The 18,907-nt window shown below is 38.7% G+C and overlaps 1 protein-coding gene, 1 long non-coding RNA gene and 2 pseudogenes across 3 annotated transcripts; 3 read left to right on the top strand and 1 right to left on the bottom strand.

Moving 5' to 3' along the window:
- Positions 1-992: 992 nt before the first annotated feature.
- Positions 993-3,004, top strand: LOC149112718 (uncharacterized; annotated as a pseudogene).
- Positions 3,005-5,614: 2,610 nt separating this feature from the next.
- Positions 5,615-6,801, bottom strand: LOC149112717 (uncharacterized; annotated as a pseudogene).
- Positions 6,802-8,331: 1,530 nt separating this feature from the next.
- Positions 8,332-16,079, top strand: LOC149112716 (kunitz-type serine protease inhibitor bitisilin-3-like). Of its 2 annotated transcripts, none has more exons than XM_089290656.1 (4): positions 8,332-8,465; positions 14,383-14,464; positions 15,038-15,407; positions 15,977-16,079. In XM_089290656.1, the coding sequence occupies exons 2-3, from the start codon at positions 14,413-14,415 to the stop codon at positions 15,397-15,399; spliced, it is 414 nt and encodes a 137-aa protein (XP_089146782.1). In that variant the 5' UTR covers positions 8,332-8,465; positions 14,383-14,412; the 3' UTR covers positions 15,400-15,407; positions 15,977-16,079. The 2 variants fall into 2 exon arrangements, with proteins under 2 accessions (XP_089146782.1, XP_089146783.1); XM_089290657.1 differs by lacking the exon at positions 8,332-8,465 and adding an exon at positions 10,547-10,687.
- A 321-nt stretch (positions 16,080-16,400) lies between these two features.
- On the top strand, positions 16,401-18,494 carry LOC149112715 (uncharacterized). The gene is made up of 2 exons (XR_016207553.1): positions 16,401-18,088; positions 18,349-18,494. It is a non-coding gene; the product is annotated as an uncharacterized LOC149112715 (long non-coding RNA).
- Positions 18,495-18,907: the final 413 nt, after the last annotated feature.

The following is an 18,907-nucleotide window of genomic DNA, read 5'->3' as shown; positions in this document are numbered from 1 at the left end:
GATGAAAAACAGGTGTCTGGCAAATCGTTAAAGAGTTAACTACCAAATTGCTGAATACAGAGTTCGATGTTAGTAAATTTATTCATTCACCTTTTGCCGATCTTCCCTCCCAAACTGGTGGTGATATTAATTATAACGATGCCATTGTGCAATACTTCGTCAGGTTACACCTTCTTTGCCGTTCATTGATGGAAACCCAATACCACTCTGCATCAATGATCCATTTGCTGGTCTATAATAATTAAAATCCTGTATCCCGCCTCTTTCTTCCTTGAGATTTTCGCAACCCGACCTCAAAAAACACAAAATTGTGCTCTCAATAGAAACAAATGGAATTTTCGCTTCCTGCTCCACCCGTAGAAATATCTTTGAATTTCTATTTAAAGACTGAGAAAAGACAAAGCTACAGCTGAATGGGTTGTACACCACGACGTCGTGATAAAGTGGGAAAGAGGCAAAAAAAAAAAAAAGAAAAAGTTTAATCCGTCATTTTCTTAATTACAGATTCCCTCAATGCAATCAGATTTTGGTGTTCGTATTCACGCATTGCATATTATTGTATGTCTAAATAATTTTCCATTGCCTGCCTTTTGATGTCAGTTGACCCGTCTGAAATAAAGATATTTTCTATAACCTGCAACAGCACTACATTCCTCCTTCGTCTATAGTTACACCGCCGAAAACTACAGTATAGTGAAATAACAGGAGAAATAGAAACAAGTTACTTTTGCAACCAAGGCATGACTGCAGCTCTGAAGGCCTTGACAGCCTACCTCTTAGAGCTATTGCACCGCACTCTCATTTAACAGGTGGTTGTGTCTATAGCCATTAAACAGGCGATATCTATTTCACCTCCGACACATGATAACTGTTGAGAATAACAATTTAACCAAAGTAACGAGAAGTCAAACCTGTTTGGATGAAATTGTGCTAGGTGAAAAGTCGCATAGACGAAAACTCTAGTGTTGATTGGGCTGTAAAAGACGATGCTTATGAAAGGTCAAAAACTGCGATTCGATGTTTTAGACGGACTTTTGCTGGCTGTGTTTATTTTAAAAGCTTAAATCATTCACTGGCCTCAAGTAGAAGGCATGGAAATGGCGGGAAGGCAGAAACTGGAATTTCAACGTCAAAATAGAACCGACACTGACTCAACTATAAGCAGCAAACTGACTAAGAAAAAACTCAAACAACTCAAGCTTGCCATTAAAAGAAATCCGCTCGAAATTTGGTTTTTTAAAAAATCCTTAAAGGATTTGTTCATCACTTTACCAGGGTGGAACAGTACACGTGGAGTAGTCCAGTGATATGACACAACAAATCGCCTGAGGGATGTAATCCTGCGATCACTAAATGGAGAAGATGTCAACGTGGCCATAATGGGTGGTTCGATTTCTGCAGGTGGAGGCTTGACTCTTGATAATGAAGACTTAAGAGGTATATATTACCGGGTGTTCAGCGACTGGTGGCATAAAACAGTAGAGCCTATAACAGGTTCCGTTTTTAAGCTTCATAATCTTGCCATAGGGGGAACCGGCAGCAACTTTTCCGCCTTTTGCTACAATGTTTTATTAAAGCCAAACACTAAAATGAATCTTGCACTTCTGGATTTCACCGTCAATGATTATATTCATTTAAAAGTTTCCAGATTTCCTATGACCCTGCCTCTGGAGCAATTGACCAGAGAGATTCTGAGCGAAAGAACCTCGCCTGCAGTTATGTACGTTAATTTTGTTCAAGGTGCATTACAAATTCCAGTATGCAATAACCTGGAAAACCATGGACAAACTATATACTCGCTGTAAACTATGGAATAACAACTGTTAGTCTTCGAAATTTCTTATGTTCTAGTCCTTTGCAAATAGGGAAAAAGCTTCCAAAGATGTTTACATCTGATGGCAATCACGTGAGTATCATAAGTCATGCTCAAGTCGCTTATATGATCATAAACCATATGAGGCGATTAATGTTAAGTATAATGGACAATGTATTGACCTCCAAAGAAGTCAAAGTAACTGTCCCAACACATTCGTTGCCCTCAGTAGGCGATATAATCATTTTGCCAGATTGCCCGCTGAAATTCAGAGACCTTCCAGAACCCGTGTCTAAGAACTATCAACAGGATTTTCGTGACCATCCTCTGTGCTATACCCTGATGACTCCAGACCTAAACAAGAACATGTCACTGACTCGAAGTCTTCAGGTGAAAGAAATCGGCAATATTGGATTTGAGGTGGTACAAAGAGTTCCCACTAACAAGAGAGGATCGGTGAATACAGCAGTTATTCGGCCCTATCCAGAGGACCAGATTCAGCCTTCTGAAATCCAAAGGTTTCGAACCGATGCATATTGCGGATGGCAATCGCATCTGGCAAACTCTCTCCTGAAATTAGCAATATTAATACCATTAACCGCGTTTTCGGAAAAGTGTAATTTTGAAAGTAGAACTGACGCCAGAAATTTCGCTGTCGCCGTTCGAACACACGGAAATGGAGGGACCGCAAAAGCTTCGTTAAATGAATACGAAGAAAGGGGACTTTTAATCAACACTTGCTCGCCATTTGGTCATACAAAGGTTATCACTATTGCTCGTCACGTGATGTGAGGACGTCACGTGCTTAGCGTTAGAACAGTAATCAAGGAGACATTTATATTGTCCGGTGTTGTGATTGGGCCAACGTACAAGTAATATATCGTGTTTGATTCCTTTTAATCTTTTAAGGAAGATGATTTTAGCACCGAAAGGTCAGTGTATAATCTATTAACCCCAAACCGTCATCAAACTTAAATAAAATTTACGAGATTGACGAGAATAGAAAAAATGGCAGTTTTGTTCAACTCAAGGTTTCTTTACAGAGTTTGCACAACCACTTATTATTGGCCTAGACAAGGGAAAACAAAAGGGTCCACTTTTCAAACATTTTTTCTACTTCTGTTGTTGTTTCTTACTTTATCTATGGACCATTTGAAATTCCAGAGCAATTAGCTGTGAAAAAAAAAAAAACTCTCTTGAAAATAATAGGAAACATAAAAGGGTTTAAGAACTGTTATAAATGACTATGTTCATCAGAATGGCAGAGCCTCTTCTATTGTTGAAATTTCAGAATAGTTTACGACCCGCTTGAAAGTTGCTGTCTTTTTCAAAATATTTGTTAGGTGAAACTAGAACAAATATGGTCTTGGGGTTTATGGTTTGGCTTTTAAGAACGATTTCAAAATGATTTTACTTAACTTCATGAGGTGTAACGTCCGCGACGTAACGTCCCGAACACCTAAAACTTTCGTAAATGTTCTTAAATTTCGTCTTTAGTAACACTCAGTCCACATTTTCTGTTCATTGACGACCGATTTGATTTCTGGTTTGATTCTAGTAAAACCTTCGCTAAATCATTCGATTCTATTTTGAGTTCGCGGAACGACCCGTTTCGAAATATACGCTTATTGACCAGAGTGAATCTACCGCGAACGGTGCACGTGAGCGGGTCTGTATGCTTGAACGCAGAAAAGATTGCACCATTTGTTAACATATTCCACATGTCTTTTCCTTTCGGCATCGACTTTGACATCGTGGAAAGAAGGTTGAGCTTTTACGTGTCTGTGGTATTGCCCATTGCACGTGACTGGGCTTCGGTCACCGGACTAATAATGGCAAAGAACTAAATGCTTTAGCGAAAAGGGACTGCTAAGAGTGAATATTATACAAACTTCTTTCCTGTATCTATTCATTTCCTGAATGATTTCTCCTTTGTTTAGTTTTTTTTTTTTTTTTCTCCAGTAAGGCAATGCTTCAGAAGGAAGCAAAAACAAGTACGGACTAAAAAACTTAACTGTGCGTTGAAATTCTTCGCTCTTCCTGTCATTTGATCGTCGTTTGTTGCAGTTGTTGGGACTATGATTCCTTACGTCGGTAAAACAAAGCGACGATTGCATGACAAAAACCAGCATCTCCAAATTCCAATTCGACCATGATAGAGAACCTACATGAAAACCAGCTAAGGCTGATGGGGCTTCCTCTCTAAATATTGTAAATCTTTTATTTATTTATTTATTTATTTATTTATTTATTTATCTCATAACATCGTGTTCATGTCACCATCGAAACTGAGCATTTGTCACAGAGTTATCGAGATTTTTTTTTTATTTCTTATGTTTTGCTGATTATTAGAAAAACGCAGACTCCTGTAAATATGGGTTCGCAGTTCGCCGATGAGGGTGAAATAAACAATAAACAGCAACAGTAAACACCAACGGTTTCTATGTAACAGTCACTATCGGGTTTGAAATCCCAGACAACTTTTAGTTAAATTTCTTTTCTTGTTTTGAGGTAAGACGTTCAGTCTTAAGTTGACTTTCACTCAACTTTCATCAATCATCTATTATGTCAAGTCGACATGCTGGTCCTCTTACGAGCGCCAGGCATTTCCACTCTACCAACTACAACTGACAAAGTATTGACTGAAAGAGACCAGTAGCATTGTGCAGGAGCCCATCACCCACAGCAAGCAACTAACCCATATTCCTGTCACGGTGTTTTCACAGACCGATCTATTTTTAGTTTGAATTTACCGCGAATTATAAAACTCAGTGACCTATCACAAGCACGGACTTAATTTTTAACTGACGTCATCATTTCACCGGAAGAAGAAAAAAACAAAATGGCGGAGAGAGGTGAGGAATCCTCTTATAGTTGTAGTCCTTCTAGTGTAGATTCCTCGCCAAGTAGCAGTTCGGAAGAAAGCACGAATTAAGATCAGCCTGATACGAGCTCGATTTCGTGTCCGTCAGGTTCAAAAAGGAAGAAGAACGATAGCCAACCCCGATCGACGGGAAAAGCAACAGAGAAACAACAACAAAAGAACTGAACAAGAAGCAAAATTTTAGTTTAAATAACGACGAAATGGAAGAACTGAGCTCCTGGATATTTTCAGCCCAAGACGCCGCTCAAGTGGATGCTGAAATTCGCCCGCAAGTTGCTGACAGTCCACGCGTGAAAGTATTTTCAGAAAGGGAACGCTTCACAAAGCACATGCTTAGCGAAGAACAAAAGCGAATTTTGGACTTCTCATCGCTGGATTTTGTCGCAAGTTTGCCGGCAACACTTGTGAGTGACTGCTCTAAGCTACGAGATAAGCGGAATAGGAAAGCTGCATTATCAGCAGCATGGATGAAATTACTATGAAGTTTTCGAACTGGAAAGTCTTCCCAGGAGCGGTTAATTGTTGAAAGATTTTTAATCGGCCAACAGTGCAACATCGAAGTGGTCCATGCAGTTATTAGCCTTGTTCATGAATTGGTTTATACCTGTGTCCATTGGCATATTCAGGGTCGGAAAATATCTGATACAACTTTGGATTTTCGGATGCTGATGACTATTAATAATGGCACAAAGGCCATTGCTCTTGACCAAAACCCCTACAAGCATATTTTGTGAAATCATCACACCATAGTTATCTGTATGTGATACCTAAATCACTCCATTGATGTGGTTAACTAAATCCTGAAATTCATTAGTATTTGTGAATGCAAAAATTTGATCAGCTGATTCTACACTAAATAAATTCCCTACTGCATTGAGAACATCTGCGACATTTATTTATTTATTTATTTATTACAATTTAATGGCCAATGGTAACACAGATATACTAGAAAAGATAGATGTAATAGAGAAAAAAAGAAGAAGAAAAGTGCTATAAGGATTGTCAGCAAAAGAGACATCAATCCCCATGCTAGGCAGACCACCTGATAAAAGAAAAGGAATGGGAGAGAAAAAAGAAAGAAAGAAAAATATAAGCACCAAAAAGTTACAAAACAAAAGCATCCATCAAAGCAACTAAATTAAACATTTCTTGAAGTTAAGTAGTCCCTTACTTCATTTTTAAAACCAGAAATGCTTGAAGCCTGACGAACTGACAGTGGTAACACATTCCACATGTCAACAATCCTATTAAAAGAGCTATACTTAAAAGTATCAGTCCTAACATAATTCTTCTTCATTGTAACATCTTCCCTACCCCTCAAGGGGTATCTTTCAAAACGTGAATAAAATTTGATAAAAGAGGATATGTCTATATTAATATACCCATTGAGGACTCTATAAAAAACAATACATCAAACAAAAAACGTCTGTCCCCTAGAGATAACAAGTTTAGATTTTCTTTGTGAGTGTCAGTCCTCAGCAGTTTTTTGAATAAACTCGGAGGCTCTTCGCTGAATCCTTTCCAGTTTACATCAAAATAAACAGTATCATTACTATACAGCTCATCATAAACCTCATTTCCATCGCAGATGACATTAACAAAGGAATTAAACCACATATCTGGAATTTGTCTTCAAAGAAGTGAGAAATCTAATTTATTCTGGAAGCAATAAGCCCCAAATTTCACTGCAATTAGGGTACATACATTGCTGCCAAACCTATCTCAAATTGGGAATTGGGAAATGCTTGTTGGGAAAGTGAAAATGCAGAAGCAATTCGACAGGGTATCACCAAGTTGCTTGTGGAACATGCAACATTAGCAGCAGAAGCGCCACTAATATTCGAAACCACATCCCTATAACCCTTTTCAGAATTTCTATTCTGTATCATGTCCTTTCTATCGATCAGTTTCCCAAGAAAAGGACCATAGGATAGGGCAGACAAATTCCCTCCACTGGAAAACTTGAGGATGCTTTATTGATTTAATAAGCACTTCCATTTATGCGGAGTGGACTGATAAAATATTTGCCATTGGGAGCAAAATTGTCAAAAAACCAGTCACAGAATGACAGAAAGCCATTGATTCCGCCGGCAACGGGAATAAATCACTATCCACTATAATATTATATCGACCGCACTTCACAAAAATAACCTGCACTCGAAGGGTTGGAAGCCCAGGAGGTAAGTGTGGAATTATCTTGAGCCTTCGAAGCAAGCTCCTTGTATTGTTGGGCTTGTTTCTGTGCAATCCTGCGACGTAAAATGTCCTTTAGGGAGGTCGAGGTGGTCGAGGATGAAGACTCGTTCACATCTTGCTTGCGTGGCTCCTTGTTTTGACATTCTCGACCATGGTCATCGCTTGAATTGTGCCGCTTCATCATTATCAACCACTTTTTACGGCATTATGAAACACAGGAACAACGTCCGAAAAGGGATAAAGTTTGATCAATAAGAAAACTACGAAATAGTCATCTCGACTTTTCCCGACTTTCGCTGACGATGAGTCAACACGATCGATAATTTTTCCCTCTTCAAGTCGAAAGTGTGATACATATGGCAAAGGATTGTGGGAGACTGAACGTGAAGAGAAAAACGAGAAAAACGGCGACAGAATTGGCGCATTCGGCGTATTTTATTATGTCGACATGTCCACCTGGGGCCGCCATTTTGCATTTACCGATGCGCGCTGACGTAGACCGGAAGTGACCTATTTCGCATGAAAAGAAGCCTAACAATAGACCGGTCTGTAAAAATGCCGTGACATAGGCTTATAACCCCTGGGCTTATACAAGTTCTAAAGGGCTTTTAGATGGGCTTATAAACGGAGGAACGTATCTCCCAGGAAGCCTATAACCGGAATAAAAAAATGAAAAAGAAACGCTTCGAAACGAGCTATAGTTGCACTTGTTGTTTTTCACTGAGCTTTAAAACATCATAATAGAACGAATTCAAAACAAGTAAAGATAGAGGGGGACCTATATCCGTAGGTTTATAACTGAATGCAATTTTTGGTTTACAGGTAGTTGGACCTATAACCGTAAGAACTTAAAAGCGGAGGGGTATTCAAAGTTACAAGAACGTTTTAAAAACAAGTCTGCTTGTTTAACGCAGTGATTCATCTATCTGTGCGTTCCAAGACTTACATTAACTGTTATTTCTCAAAGTAGTGTCAAATCGTGGTGTGTCACTTAAAATCTGTCCTTGTATGCATCAACTTCATGCATGACGACGCATCGATGGCGAGGTGTGAAAACGTTTTAAAAACAAGTCTGCTCGTGTCAGTATGACCAAGTTCTCTTTCTGGCTTGTCTCCATTGAAATAAATGCTAAATTGAGAATGTAGGTTCACTGTTTTATTCCATTGTTTAGCTTACAAGGAGGCCATGCTTGCTAAGTTATTGAAAGCGGTCATCCGAAATAATCAGTCGATATTATTTACCTGTCTTGGAGATTAATTATGATACAGCATTGGTCTAACTCAAGAACCTTTGGCGATCGATTTTGTACACTTTTGTAAACAACCCTAATGGTTTCTACGGAGTGAAATGGGCAGCAAAATATGTTGCTAGTTTTTAATTAAAAATTTCGAGGCAGCTCACTTTTGATAAAAAAGGCCGCAAATCACAATAACGGTCTTTTGTGAGGAGCGCCAAATTTATTGACAAAGCTAATAAAGAAAGATATATCGAGCACAACATTTCGGTGAAACGTCAGAAGTTCTTTGGACATCTCACTGAAGACAGATCATCTCAACATACGAATTACAGAGGTATCAATATTTTTCTTGTTAAGAGGGAATATAAGGCATGGAAAGTATATTGTCTTAAAGAGAAATATGAATGGTTAAAAAGTTTTGACTAGGTCTTATAATTACTTTGATCTTTAAATCTTTTGAACAGTTTTAAGACAGATCGGTATGTGATAATGTCAGGGACGTTCGCGCAAAAATGTTCTACTCGATAGATTTCCCTCAAGCTTCTGCTGCGCCGGACAGATAATGAACTACTTGTTTCAGAAATAGAAAAAAAATGGAGTCACGGACTTCGTTTCAGAGGTAAAGTGTGTGGAAGACTAGTCTGATTTTGAAAAATTGAATTGGCGCACGTAAATCAGCATGGTCTCCGGGATTTTTAGCTTAAAATATCAAAGATGAATCAGAGGAGACAAACTATCCTAGTAATATTTTGCAAAAGTGAATCCGTTGCGTTGATAATTCCAAATGCTGTCAACGTTTTCAAATAAAGGGCTGTGGAAACGGGAAATGTTTGGAGACGGAACACCATCAAACATTGTTTGGTGACCAAACATTTTACCGTTTGGCCACCTTGTTGGATTCTGTTTGATTCTGTTTTATCGTGTTTGATCGTGTTTTGTCGTTTGTGATAAAATTTGAAGGCCATCAAACATTCTATCAAACAACTTAAAACATTTCTTTTGTTCTCGTGTTTGATGGGCGATGTTTTGTTCGTTTGGAAAGCGGTATCAAACTTGTTTGGCGTGCGCATGCGTACCACCCTTGCTCACCGGCTTGTATCTATAGTTTGATCTGTGTTTGATCAAACATGTTTTAACCGTTTGGCCACTCACTTCAACATCAGCATGTTTGGTCACCAAACAATGTTTGATGATGTTTGGTCGCCAAACATTTACTTTTAATTTTGGACAGGCCCTTAACCCTTCAAGAGGCATTAGAAACCGCCGCACAGATACGGAATTCGATGACGATTTGGCAAAAATTCAAACTTCTAATCCATAGATTTCCTTCATTTTTTCGCTTAACGTAGAAATTAAATCGGTAGAAAAAATGATCCATCAAAAGAAAAATAGGGGTCATCGAACGGTCCTTACTGCGCACGCAAATTCACCCGCCACGTTATGCATCGATGCGCGCTTAGTAATAAAACTAGGGTATCTAAAGGATAGTAATGTTGCGGCACATTCTGTCGATAGTAGGGAGCTTAAGAAACCACGACGGCGACGTAAAGGACAACGTCGGTTAAAAAATGAACTTATATTTTACCTACGAATCTCGCGATACCCTAAAGTCATTTAGTTTTCTTCTCACTGTCAAAACTACCTCGAAACTGAATATGGAACACAGAGTTAAATTCGGAATATAAATTTAAAAAATTAGCCGTTGTCGTTCACGTTCTCCAGACAACGCAGAATTTGGTCATTTCACGTTGTTGTTTTGCAGAGGACAGCAAAGAAATGTACCAAGAATTATAAAGCACGTGCACAATCATTGTTCTGCTCATTAAACCTTTTGTTTAGTGACGTTCCCGTTGCCGTGACCGTCGTGGTTTTCTTAAACTCCCGACTATTTAACGCAGTGATTCATCTATCTGCGCGTTCCAAGACTTACATTTACTGTTATTTCTCAAAGTAGTGTCAAATCGTGGTGTGTCACTTAAAATCTGTCCTTGTATGCATCAACTTCATGCATGACGACGCATCGATGGCGAGGTGTGAAAACGTTTCAATAACAAGTCTGCTCGTGTCAGTATGACCAAGTTCTCTTTCTGGCTTGTCTCCATTGAAATAAATGCTAAATTGAGAATGTAGGTTCACTGTTTTATTCCATTGTTTAGCTTACAAGGAGACCATGCTTGCTAAGTTATTGAAAGCGGTCATCCGAAATAATCAGTCGATATTATTTACCTGTCTTGGAGATTAATTATGATACAGCATTGGTCTAACTCAAGAACCTTTGGCGATCGATTTTGTACACTTTTGTAAACAACCCTAATGGTTTCTACGGAGTGTAATGGGCAGCAAAATATGTTGCTAGTTTTTAATTAAAAATTTCGAGGCAGCTCACTTTTGATAAAAAAGGCCGCAAATCACAATAACGGTCTTTTGTGAGGAGCGCCAAATTTATTGACGAAGCTAGTAAAGAAAGATATATCGAGCACAACATTTCGGTGAAACGTCAGAAGTTCTTTGGACATCTCACTGAAGACACATCATCTGAACATACGGATTACAGAGGTATCAATATTTTTCTTGTTAAGAGGGAATATAAGGCATGGAAAGTATATTGTCTTAAAGAGAAATATGAATGGTTAAAAAGTTTTCACTAGGTCTTATAATTATTTTGATCTTTAAATCTTTTGAACAGTTTTAAGACAGATCGGTATGTGATAATGTGAGGGACGTTCCCGCGAAAATGTTCTACTCGATAGATTTCCCTCAAGCTTCTGCTGCGCCGGACAGATAATGAATTACTTGTTTCAGAAATGGAAAAAAAATGGGGTCACGGACTTCGTCTCAGAGATAAAATGTGTGGAAAACTAGTCTGATTTTGAAAAATTGAAATGACGCCTGTAAATCAGCATGATGTCCAGGGTTTTTAGCTTAAAATATCAAAGATGAATCAGAAGAGACAAACTATCCTAGGAATATTTTGCATAAGTGAATCCGTTGCGTTAATAATTCCAAATGCTGTGAGGAGCGCCAAATTTATTGACGAAGCTAATAAAGAAAGATATATCGAGCACAACATTTCGGTGAAACGTAAGAAGTTCTTTAAACACCTCACTGAAGACACATCATCTCAACATACGGATTACAGAGGTATCAATATTTTCTCTCGTTTAAGAGGGTATGGAGGGCATGGAAAGTATATTGTTTTAACGAGAAACATGAGACCGAAAAAGGTTTTCTCAAGGTCTTATTTTGATGAGGTTTTAGACAACAGTATGTGATAAAGTTTACGCCGACACTTCGGCTACTTGACAAGCCTCATTTGCGATAAATTTTCTCAAACCTCGGGTACCTTCGTGTTCTTTTCACGAGGGTATTATTTTCATCATTGCTGCCTAGGAAATTTGTCCACGAAAAAAATTCAATTTGCATTTTGAAAGCAAGCCTTGGTCGTGAAATTTGTTTGTCTGATGACACTATTCATAAGCGCTATTGTTGGTCGACTTGGTGGTAAAAGAACGGATTCCTGTAAGTCAAGAAGAAATTGCATTTGTTCTTGTTTCTTGTCAACATAACCCACTGTCTGAAGTATATTCTACAAATAGACCAATTTCGATATATTAAAATTCAGCCTTAAACAATGGACCTCAGTACGAGGCTCTGGGGAATAAACCCCACAAACTCTGTAGTTATTCCCCAGAGCCTCGTAGTGAGGTCTATTGTTTTAGGCTGAATTTAATATATCAAAATTGGTCTATTGAAATGCTTAATTATATTGTCTTAAGGGCGGTCTTAAGAAATTCAACTGTGGACCTTCCAGTTGACTAAACTAACAGTATGTCGACATTCACTCAATTTTTGACACTTCCTGAGTTTCGACTGAAGAAAAAGGCAAAATGTCAAATGTGCCAATAATATCAAGGCGTAAAATTGGTCAAGTAACAATGATAAAGCATGTAATACCTGTCGGGCAATTTTAACTTGGCAGGAACTTGAAAATGAAATGAATAGAAGAGAGATTATTTAATAACATACGAATGAGCGCGTGTCGAGCTCGCAGTTGCAGCATTTTTTATTGCTTTCTCGGACCGACAATAATGATTTAAACTTGCAACGTACAAAAGTATGTAATCTAGAGCAAGATTCAGGATGAAGGGTAAGAAACTAAATCGCTCACCTATATATGTCTTGTTCTCAAGGTAATCCCACTCAAATTGTTTTTAGATATGAAATCAGTCCTCTGGTGGTCATTACTAGTAACGAAGCTCCGGCGACCCGAAGGGCGACTTCGACGCATGAGAAAATGACCACGTCGCGAAACATGGCGGCCATACTCCAGCTTATAAAATTAGGGAGCTTAAGAAAACCACGACGGCAACAGCAACGTCGCTGAACAAAAGGTTTAATGAGGAGAATAATGGCTGTGCACGTGCGTCATAATTCTTGGTAAATTCTTTGCCGTCCTCTGTAAAACAACAACGAGGAATGACCAAATTCTGCGTCGTCTGGAGAATGTCAACCACGACGGCTACTTTTTAAAATTTTTATTCGAATTTATCTTTTTGTCCTAGATTCAGTTTCGTGATAGCTTTGACAGTGATAAACAAAGTAAACGACTTTAGGGTACCACAATATTCGTAGGTAAAATATAAAATCATTTTTTATCATATTTTTTTATTATATTCTACATCGGTACTATATAGACGAGTCTCCTCAGAGACTGATTCAATTAATTTGCGCTTTCATTAGATGATACGGCGTCTGCAGCAATATTTGAGCACTTTCCTGGTTTCTTTTGTCACAAATTTATAATTTGAAGAGTATTAAAGCCACTAACTTGGGAACGTTTTGGTCTGTCTAAAAAATACGCATCCACTGTAACGTTTCAGTTTTGCTCTAAAAAGGGAGAAGTGTCGCTAATTGAAAAATAACTGCCGTCCTCGGTTACATGGCATATAAAACTAAAAGCACGCGGAAACACAGTATATAACACTAACGATGCTAGAAGCATGCGTCTTACATGTTGGGTTCTACCATAACGAAAACACGTGTGTGTCATCCCGTATGCAATGTATCCTCCGCTTAAATGTATAAAATACCAATCTCGTTCCCAGAGTCTTCGTTCCCCTTGACCAGCGGTGGGAAAACGAGAGCTCTAGGAGCAACCATTTCAGGGATGCGCCATAGATGCAGACTGCGCAGTGAAACCGGATGGGCAGAATCACCAGAATTCGCTTACTTCAAAATGGTTGCTCTCAGAGCTCTCGTTTTCCGACCGCTTGTCAAGGGGAACGAAGACTCTGGGAACGAGATTGATAAAATGCACGAACGCTAACTGATCTGCGCATACCTATAGAGCAAAGTGGTTTTGTTCTAAAGAGAATAGTACCAAAAGGAGAGCAAGGGGTTTTCTGAAACAAATGTACAGCTTTGCGATGGTCATACTCAACCGGCGTAGGTGGAACATGTTTTATATAGAGTAAACAAGTACCTTTCCCACCCCACCCCCACCACTTCCTTGCCTCTAGACTAATTAATTACTTGAAATGAATTAATTAAACAAACGTTAAAGTTTACACCTTAGCGCCTTAGTTCTTAGTTTAATAGTGCCTTAGTTCCATAGTGCCTTAGCGGGTGGCAGCCCCCAAAACCATGCCAATAGTGCTCTTACCACCAAAAACCAATCAAACCACACACAAAACTGGTTCACTTTGAAATATATTCCGTGCACGAACTTTTGGTCGAAAGTTTATTGGATAGTCCACTCATAGTCGGTAAAGGGACCACCTATCAACCATGGTCCACTAAAAAAGCATCATCTCCAGAAGAGTGATTATAGATTGAAAAATAACAGTTTAAAAGTATTTTTCATGTTAAGGGGGTATGGAAGGTATGAAGGGATACAATAATGTAAGGAGAAATCTAGTGAATTTCAATACACTTGGTGAAATGACCAACATCTTGACATTTTATGGCCATTTTTGTATTCTATTGTTTATGGTCTGGACAATTGTTCACATGCTTTTCTTACCACTGAACATGTAAAAATTAGCACATTTTGCTGGCCATCCATGGAATGCAAGAAATTATATTGAGTATATTATCGTTTTGTAGAAAAACCACCATATTTTTAAAAATAAATAAATTAAATGGTGAGCGTTAAATAGATTTTTATTGTATCGTATTATTACTCTAAGCGAATTAAGATTTTAGATTACACAAGTATATTGCTATTTGTAAGTCGATTTTACTTCGGTTAGGTTGGACTCGATAACAAAATTGTAGCAATAATGGCCAAGAGAGCAAGTCTTGTTGATGTTTTCATCATCATTATCATTGGAGGTAAGTAAAGACATACTAAAGCCAGCAGTGTCCGTTTGAGTTGGTCTGTCATTTTTTGACCTCTATCAGGGGTCAGGAAATAATCTAAACAAGGTTACTAAACACCAGGAATTGGTCGAGGGTTTGTAACTAAAAGATTCCCAGATCATTAACTTCACACCCGAGAAAGGTTTTCCGCACCACCTCGTCACTGATACACCGGTACGATATGTATTGAAAGGCACTTTTAAATACCTGGATGATAGCTTTTACGACCCAAAAGGAAGAGGCAACATTAAGCTTTTGCGGTCCGTTTTAAGCCTTTTGTAAACTAAAAGGGGATATGTTCAACACAATACAAAATGTGTTTGACATATTCTTCGGCAAACATCTTGTGTTGGCGCGAGACCGCTAAATTGAGTCAAGCAAAACGAAACTTTCTTTACTTCATAACGCAGTGAAGATCATTTCATTCATTTCTTTCATTTCATGTCTCCACCACAATTTTATATCCTCATGTCCTTGATATATTCCTTGATGCAGTTTATTTCTTTTCTTAGAACCTCATATTTTACTTCCTTATATGCTACTTAGGTATTATGGTGGCGCAAGGAGAAAATATCTGCAACCTACCAAGCGAGACAGGTCCGTGTAAAGGATATTTTCCACGCTATTATTTTGACAAAGTGGCCGGAAAATGCGAAATATTCATCTATGGTGGATGCCGCGGCAATGCCAACAACTTCAAAACTCTTGCCGCATGCCAGAAGACTTGTGAGGACCCGCAAGCGTGCCTGCTTCCAAAGATAATCGGTCCGTGTAAAGGATATTTTCCACGCTTCTATTTTAAGAAAAGCGCTGGAAAATGCAAAAAATTCATCTATGGTGGATGCGGCGGCAATGCCAACAACTTTGAAACTAAGAGGGCATGCAAAAAAAGATGTCTCAGCAACTAGAAAGAAAGGTAAGGATCGTTTATAAGATAGCATTATTGAATTTTCTTTTCAGTTCACAACAACGTCGAGACAAGTAAACCACGCCGGCTCGATGAAAACTGATTTATGTAACTAAAGGCCGGCCCTCTGTCTCGGGCCGATAAGATTTTAGTGTAATGTGTGGCACCAACTCCTCTTGGTCCTTCCTATTTATATATTTTTAAGATTTTTTCACTACCTATATGACTGCTCTATCAACTTGTTTTCGGTCTTTTTCGGCACTCTTCAGTTTTCGAATCCTACGAGTTTGGGTAAAGTTTGGACGAACCAAATTACCCATAGCGAGCCGAGCCAAAGCAGCATGGTATGCCGTCAAAGCGTACTAAAAGTGAGTTAATAGGTAGAAAGTTCCCCTCAGACCATAAAAGGTCAGCGACTCGATATCGCAGGATATCAGGACAGTAGACGGTTTCTGATTGGCTAATGGTGAATTTGTTATGGTTATTGCATTTCTCTGACAGAGTGGTTGTTATGTAGTAAGGTACAATATATGCCTTCAATTTTTTTTTCCAGAAAGTTTTTTTTTGTCTTTCCACAGCATTAAACTGCGACGAGATTGCCAGGAAAGAAACCATTTTCCGTTAAATGTTGTTATACTTGTAAGGGATAGATGGTTAATAAAAAGGCAGAGGGAAAATGAAGCTTGTTGTGAGATTTTAATTGAGTATCATCCGTGAGTACAGAAGTATTAAAAACGTGGACCAAATCCCTCAAAGAAAATTTGACAAACTCCTGCAAGTTTATCTGAAAATAAAAACGTTAACGTAATAGCTACCTAAAACTTAAGTTAGCGCAGGCTTAGTGTGGTAGTTCCGTTAAGAGTGACGGTCAGAAAAAAAAAAAACGAGCAAAATTGCGATTTTATGGGACTTGCTGAAAAATTGATTACTCTCCTTGTTTGCTCATAAAGAGCTGTTTAAGGGACACTGCCACCATTTTTAGCGTGATTTTGGAAATGTAAATAATATATATCGATCGCTGGAAGCTGGACAATAATGGTGCTATTTTGTAGAGCAGAACTCGAATAATGATTAAAACCCATTAGGAAGCAAGGATGGCTAACGATTTCGAGGATGGAAACGGATTGCGATATGTTGGCTTTGAAAAAGCGCCGGGATGTCAGTTTTTCAAGGGTTCAAGTTTGGTTCGAAAATCGTTGAAATTTTGTAAAAATGTTGCTTTCTTCAAGAAATCGCTTTTAATCATTTAGTTAGAGCTAATTAAGTTCTTATTACATAAATTTAGGGATCATTTCGTGAATTTATAACAGTTTTAACCAAATATAACGTGACAGCGTCCCTTTAACTAGATAAAATACCTGATTAAGTATGTACCCACCGGAAGTCCATTAATTTCGAGGAATGCTCGTGGTCAAAATCAGTATCAAATTATCAAATTTCAAACCGAACCTTCGCTATCATTAACCCCTCTCGTGTCCACAAACCAAACTGCAAATTGACACGCTCAGGTGTATTTTCCTATCTACAGAACATTTCCCTTGAATAGCAAGAATTAAAGATAATTTTCGGCCTATAGCAAAATTAGGAAATACCGAGAAAAATTGTGAAAAAAATTTCTTGATAGAAGTTTAAATATCGGTTGCTCTCTTTTTTGCTCTCAAATAGCTTTTAACTAGATAAAATACCCGATTTAGTTTGTGTCACCGGAGTTCCTTTTATTTCGAGGAATGCTCGTGGTCGAAATGTCAAATTATTAAAATTTCAAACCGAAACTTCGATATCATTAACACCCCTCGTGTCCACTAACCAAACCGTACAGATACGCGCAGGCATATTCCTGTATACAGAACCGATTTCTCTTGAATAGCTAAAAGATGATTGTAGGGCTACTGCAAAATTAGCCTTCGAGCAGGCTCAGGTTGGAGCACAGACTTCGCTTCGCTCTTCGCCGCTTGCACGTGTGACTCAAAGCTGAGCCTAGTCGCAAGCTATAGCAAAATTCGTCAAGTTGGCACAATTCGAAAAAGGAGGAGCCAAAAACCTATTCGGTAACTATTTTCTATGGCAAGACTCAACAGCCTACAAAAAAAAAAAAAAAAAAAAAAAAAAAAAACCCAGCCCCAGTTCATACGACGCATTTCTGCCGTGCCCAATTCAATTTAATTAAGAGCGGCAGAAATACGACTGTGGATTCATACGTCGCACTTATGTCCAACTTAATTCAGAATTAATACTGTCGGGTATGTCGGTCAGCGGAGTATTCAATATCGCGGACGAATTAATATACTGTGACAAAGAACTTAAATTTTGCGAAAAATTATTCGCTAATGGGACGAGAAGGAGAAGGCTGACAATGCAGCAGTATGTGTTGCAATATGTTCGGGTTGCATTGGATCGAGAATGGCCAAGTTTCTTCTTTTTCTTTGGAGGGACCAAAATTTACGCATGCTCAAAACATTTACATAGTGTATGTATTAGATTCGACACGGCAGAAATTCGACGTTTGAATCGGTGTCGCATTTCTGTCGGATAATACGACAAGACCAGTCGAACGTGCGGCAGAAATGCGGCAGCCGGTTCAGACGTCGAATTTCTGTCGAATTGAATACGTTGAATTGAATTCAACACGGCAGAAATGCGACGTATGTACTGGGCCTCAGGAATTTAAATTATCGCGCTTTTATCTTAAGGTAAAGGTAAAGGTAAAGTCTGCATGCGAGCCAAGTGGCCCATCAGGCCGGAGCTTATCCCGGTTTCTGTAGCATCAAGCGAATAGGAATATTTAAGTTCGCTGGTACCCATTTATACACCTGGGTGGAGAGAGGCACTGTGAGAGTAAAGTGTCTTGCCCAAGAACACAACACAATGTCCCCGGCCAGGGCTCGAACCCGGACCGCTCGATCCGGAGACGAGCGCACTAACCATGAGGCCACCGCGCCTCCCCTTTAAGTGGAAAACCTATAAATAACTATTTCGAAACGAATAGAAAAAATAGAAATCAAAAAAAGTGTAATTAAGGACACCTCAGTGCACTGTAAACCCCAAATACATGAGCATTCTGTAATATTAATACAGCAATAAATAAGATGATGTCGTCATGTACAAAATTCTCTGTGCATGGAGGCAAGTGTGTACGGCGAGAAACGAGGGGCTCGAGGAACGAAAAGCTCTGCGCATATGATTTCATCCCAAGAGCATCGGATAGAGCGAAACTCGTGATAGTTAGAATATAATGAAAAAATCGAAATATACCATTAACAGCAAACCAACGTGCTACAAATAGCGACAGGTAGACCATCGATCCCGTTACCTTATGAAAACCAGCAGTATATATTGCAGGTCGTGGTCCACACCTGAAATTGACACCATCGAAAGACAAACCAATGAACATTCATCATCTTATCTTACACCACGAATAACAATAACCTCCTTAATGACACTCAACATGGTCATCTACCTCCAAATTTTCTCAGTCCTCATTTAAGCACCCATTTAATTAATCATTGATC

This window comes from Orbicella faveolata, unplaced genomic scaffold (assembly GCF_042242905.1).
Source record: "Orbicella faveolata isolate gen_17 unplaced genomic scaffold, um_ofav_v1 contig_2, whole genome shotgun sequence".
In the NCBI taxonomy this organism is placed as follows: domain Eukaryota; kingdom Metazoa; phylum Cnidaria; class Anthozoa; order Scleractinia; family Merulinidae; genus Orbicella; species Orbicella faveolata.
This window is presented reverse-complemented; position numbering and strand designations above follow the sequence as displayed.